Below are 2,986 nucleotides of genomic sequence, written 5' to 3'. Positions count from 1 at the left end.
GTTAACAGCACCAAGAGCGGCTACATCTATGAGGTAGTAACGTGCCTGCGCCACCTGCCGGACAGGAGTTGTAAAGACAATGCAAAATGTTCTAATCTACCCTACATCTGCATAATATAATCTTTTCTATAAATATCAGCATTTTAAATGATCTGTAATAATGTATTAATAGAATGCTAATTTTAGTGACTGTGCAGTGAGCACAGGCCAAAGTTTCTTTTTTCTTCTTGTGTACCAGACCATGTTTGCTAACAACGTGGCCCATATTGATTCATGGTTATTGAGTCTTGTTTGTGCAAAGTGTGTGGGCTGCCATTTTATGGCAGTGTGGGACTACAGCTAAACAATTCTTTGAAGACCAAAATTATCCTTTCTGGTGTTCCATATTGAGGGAGCCTTTATATGGGCCTTTTAGCACAGTTAGCCAATATTAGAACATACAATGGCATTTGTTATTTTGGCAAAACCATCTACAACAAACTAGATGGAATTTGGAGTCCACGAGAGTGATACATGCAGGATAACTAGGCTACTAAAACTCAGTGTATTATAAATAAATTGTACAAATGTGGATCAATACATGACAAGTGTGGTGTTCTGATAAGAAGTGTGCTATGACAATTTGGTGTGTGGTACTGAAAATGTAGTTATATAATTCCTCAAACCAGTCTTAGATGGTTTGGTTCCCACAGAAATTATCATTCTAGTCTCAGTCATCAAAAAAACTTCCTGTCTAAGTTCAGTGAGGAAAATAAAAACAGTCCTTTCTGCATGGGTAATTAATTCTACACATAAATTAAAGTTAGTATTTAATTAAGGCATATTAGGTGGAGTAGCATATTAAAATGAAACTTTTTTCAAACCAGCAAAATATTATGAAGAGCACTTTAGTTTAAATAGCTTAATTACATCTTAGATGTTTTCAAGTACCTGTTAGAAGTGCATTGAGAATCACTGCCCATTATTTTTAGTAAATCATTTTATTAAAAGACAAGTGTGTTTGTGTGAAGAGCTGTGTTTTGGTACTTATAAAGCAAATTGATTTTAGCCATACCTTGTTTAACCCGGGGATTTCACTTGTTTAAAAGGGTTTATGTGAGGCCAAAAGACTTATATTAGGCAGCATAAGCAAATGAAGTGTAAAAAATGTACATTTAAAATGGAATTTATTGCACAGCTGTGGCAATGCATTACACACAGCCATACATTTCTCATAGTAGTATGACAAAACATTTGAAGGTTTTGCAGGTTCCATTCAGAGACATTTTATTTGAGCTTTCCTGATGCTTTTTTAAACCAAATGCTGTCGTCTCATCTACACACTTTTAAAAATCATCCTCTTGTCATACAGACTTTACTAGGCAGCAGTTGAGTCCAAAAAGTGTCCAACAAAGTAAACCCAAGCATATTTGTTAAAGAAAAAACATGTATTCAGTGCTCAAAACAACACTTAAAGATAGAAATGAGATGTGAATATTGTTGTCCAAGTCAGATCATCACATCAAGCAAACATCATACGGAGAAACCACAAAGTCAGAAAGTTTCAACGATGGTGTTTTATTTGATCTATGGTGGTTTCAAGGCTGTTGTGCTGAACACGATAAGTGTAGCCCACAAACACGTGTGTCCACTTTTTATACATCTCCAAGTCCGGCAAACTGTTTGACACCAGTCTGCTGTCCATCTTCTGCCGTGATGCGACTGAGGGGAATGATCTTCATGGTGGTCTCTTTTAGGGAGTACCAGCGGTCGTGCCATGTGGCCCAAATGATGCCATTGTCGTAACCATGTTCACCTGCATCCTTTGCTGTGTATCTGCCACCTGGATGAAGAGAGAAACATTTTAAATGATTTTGCACTGATACAGTACAGTCAAAATTCTTGACCCACTTTTCCCATTAAATTCAAAGGGAAAGTACTTCCAAACATTTGGCCTGTACTGTAAGAGTGCTCGGACAATGGTTTTCTGTTTGTGCATGTGGGATTGTGTTGCTGATCTGTTAACAAATGGTTTAAAACACCATCAATAATGCAAATGAACATCAGTTAAAGGCTTTGGCAGTGATTTTAACCACATGATCTTACCTCGGTAGTATCTGCCATTCAAATGTGCAGCATGACATCTGTTCATCCACCACCCAGAACGGTCCTGCTGAGCACAGTTGCCGTCATACTTGTCATTGTCTTGGTCATGGGTACTGAAGTGCATGCCATTGTGTGATGTGTAGAACTTGTCACTGGGGTCATCTCCAAAGTCAACGCCGTCGAAAGCATCACCAGCATCACCGCCAAAGTAGTAAGCATAGGTCAGACGGTACTTGTCAGCCTCTGGTCCCACTCTAAACCTGGTGTAGTCTGCATACCTGGACAAAGGAAGTCACAAAGAGGAAAGGAGGATCTGTTAGTGTGTGGTGCCTCTGCTGAGTCTTCTTTTTCTTCTCCAAAAGAAACCTTGGGGTCATGTTTGGTTAGTCAGTGAGGCCCTTTGCTCTCTTCTTACATAATCTGTTATCGTGTGCGTGTGTGTGTGTGTGTACCTTTTGTTGCCTTCCCAGTCAACAAGTTCAATCCTCAGCACAGTTGGAAAGGTTGTACTGAGAGTTAGCAGGTGGATCTTCTCATTGCCGAGCCAGAACTCTGTAGTGTCATCTGGGGAGAGATAACCAAAGCCCTGCTTGTACTGGGTCCAGTCCTTATGGAAGTCCACACTTCCATCACGTCTCTGTGGACATAAAAAAAAGTGATGAGAGTGATCAAAACTTGTTAAGGCAGAAGAAGAATTACATTATTTTTTCTAGAGTTAGTCAACAAAACATTTCTCCTAATGTTATTCTAAAAAGATCAAACCACTAAGGGAATTTATAAACATTTTTAGTGAGAGAACATGGAACCTCCCATGTGGAAAATGAGGAGAGTTTTACATTTTCCTTTTTGCCAAAAAAGAAGGGTATTCTGAGTGTTTTAGGGGACAGCAGTTTTTTCTTTC

General features: G+C 38.9%; 1 protein-coding gene across 1 annotated transcript in view; it reads right to left on the bottom strand.

Annotated features, from left to right (window-relative positions):
- Positions 1 to 1,537: 1,537 nt before the first annotated feature.
- The window catches only part of fgg (fibrinogen gamma chain), a 3,599-nt gene continuing 2,150 nt past the window's right edge, over positions 1,538 to 2,986 (bottom strand). The window contains exons 7-9 of the mRNA XM_020614361.1: positions 2,538 to 2,722; positions 2,086 to 2,363; positions 1,538 to 1,822 (exon numbers count right to left, since the gene is read on the bottom strand). Coding sequence (XP_020470017.1) covers positions 1,635 to 1,822; positions 2,086 to 2,363; positions 2,538 to 2,722 — 651 coding nt within the window. The 3' untranslated portion in view covers positions 1,538 to 1,634. The remainder of the gene's footprint in view (positions 1,823 to 2,085; positions 2,364 to 2,537; positions 2,723 to 2,986) is intronic.

The sequence above is a fragment of the Monopterus albus genome, unplaced genomic scaffold (genome assembly GCF_001952655.1).
Source record: "Monopterus albus unplaced genomic scaffold, M_albus_1.0 scaffold144.1, whole genome shotgun sequence".
Taxonomy (NCBI): domain Eukaryota; kingdom Metazoa; phylum Chordata; class Actinopteri; order Synbranchiformes; family Synbranchidae; genus Monopterus; species Monopterus albus.
Note: the sequence above shows the minus strand (reverse complement) of the source record. Positions and strands in the feature narration are given on the sequence as shown.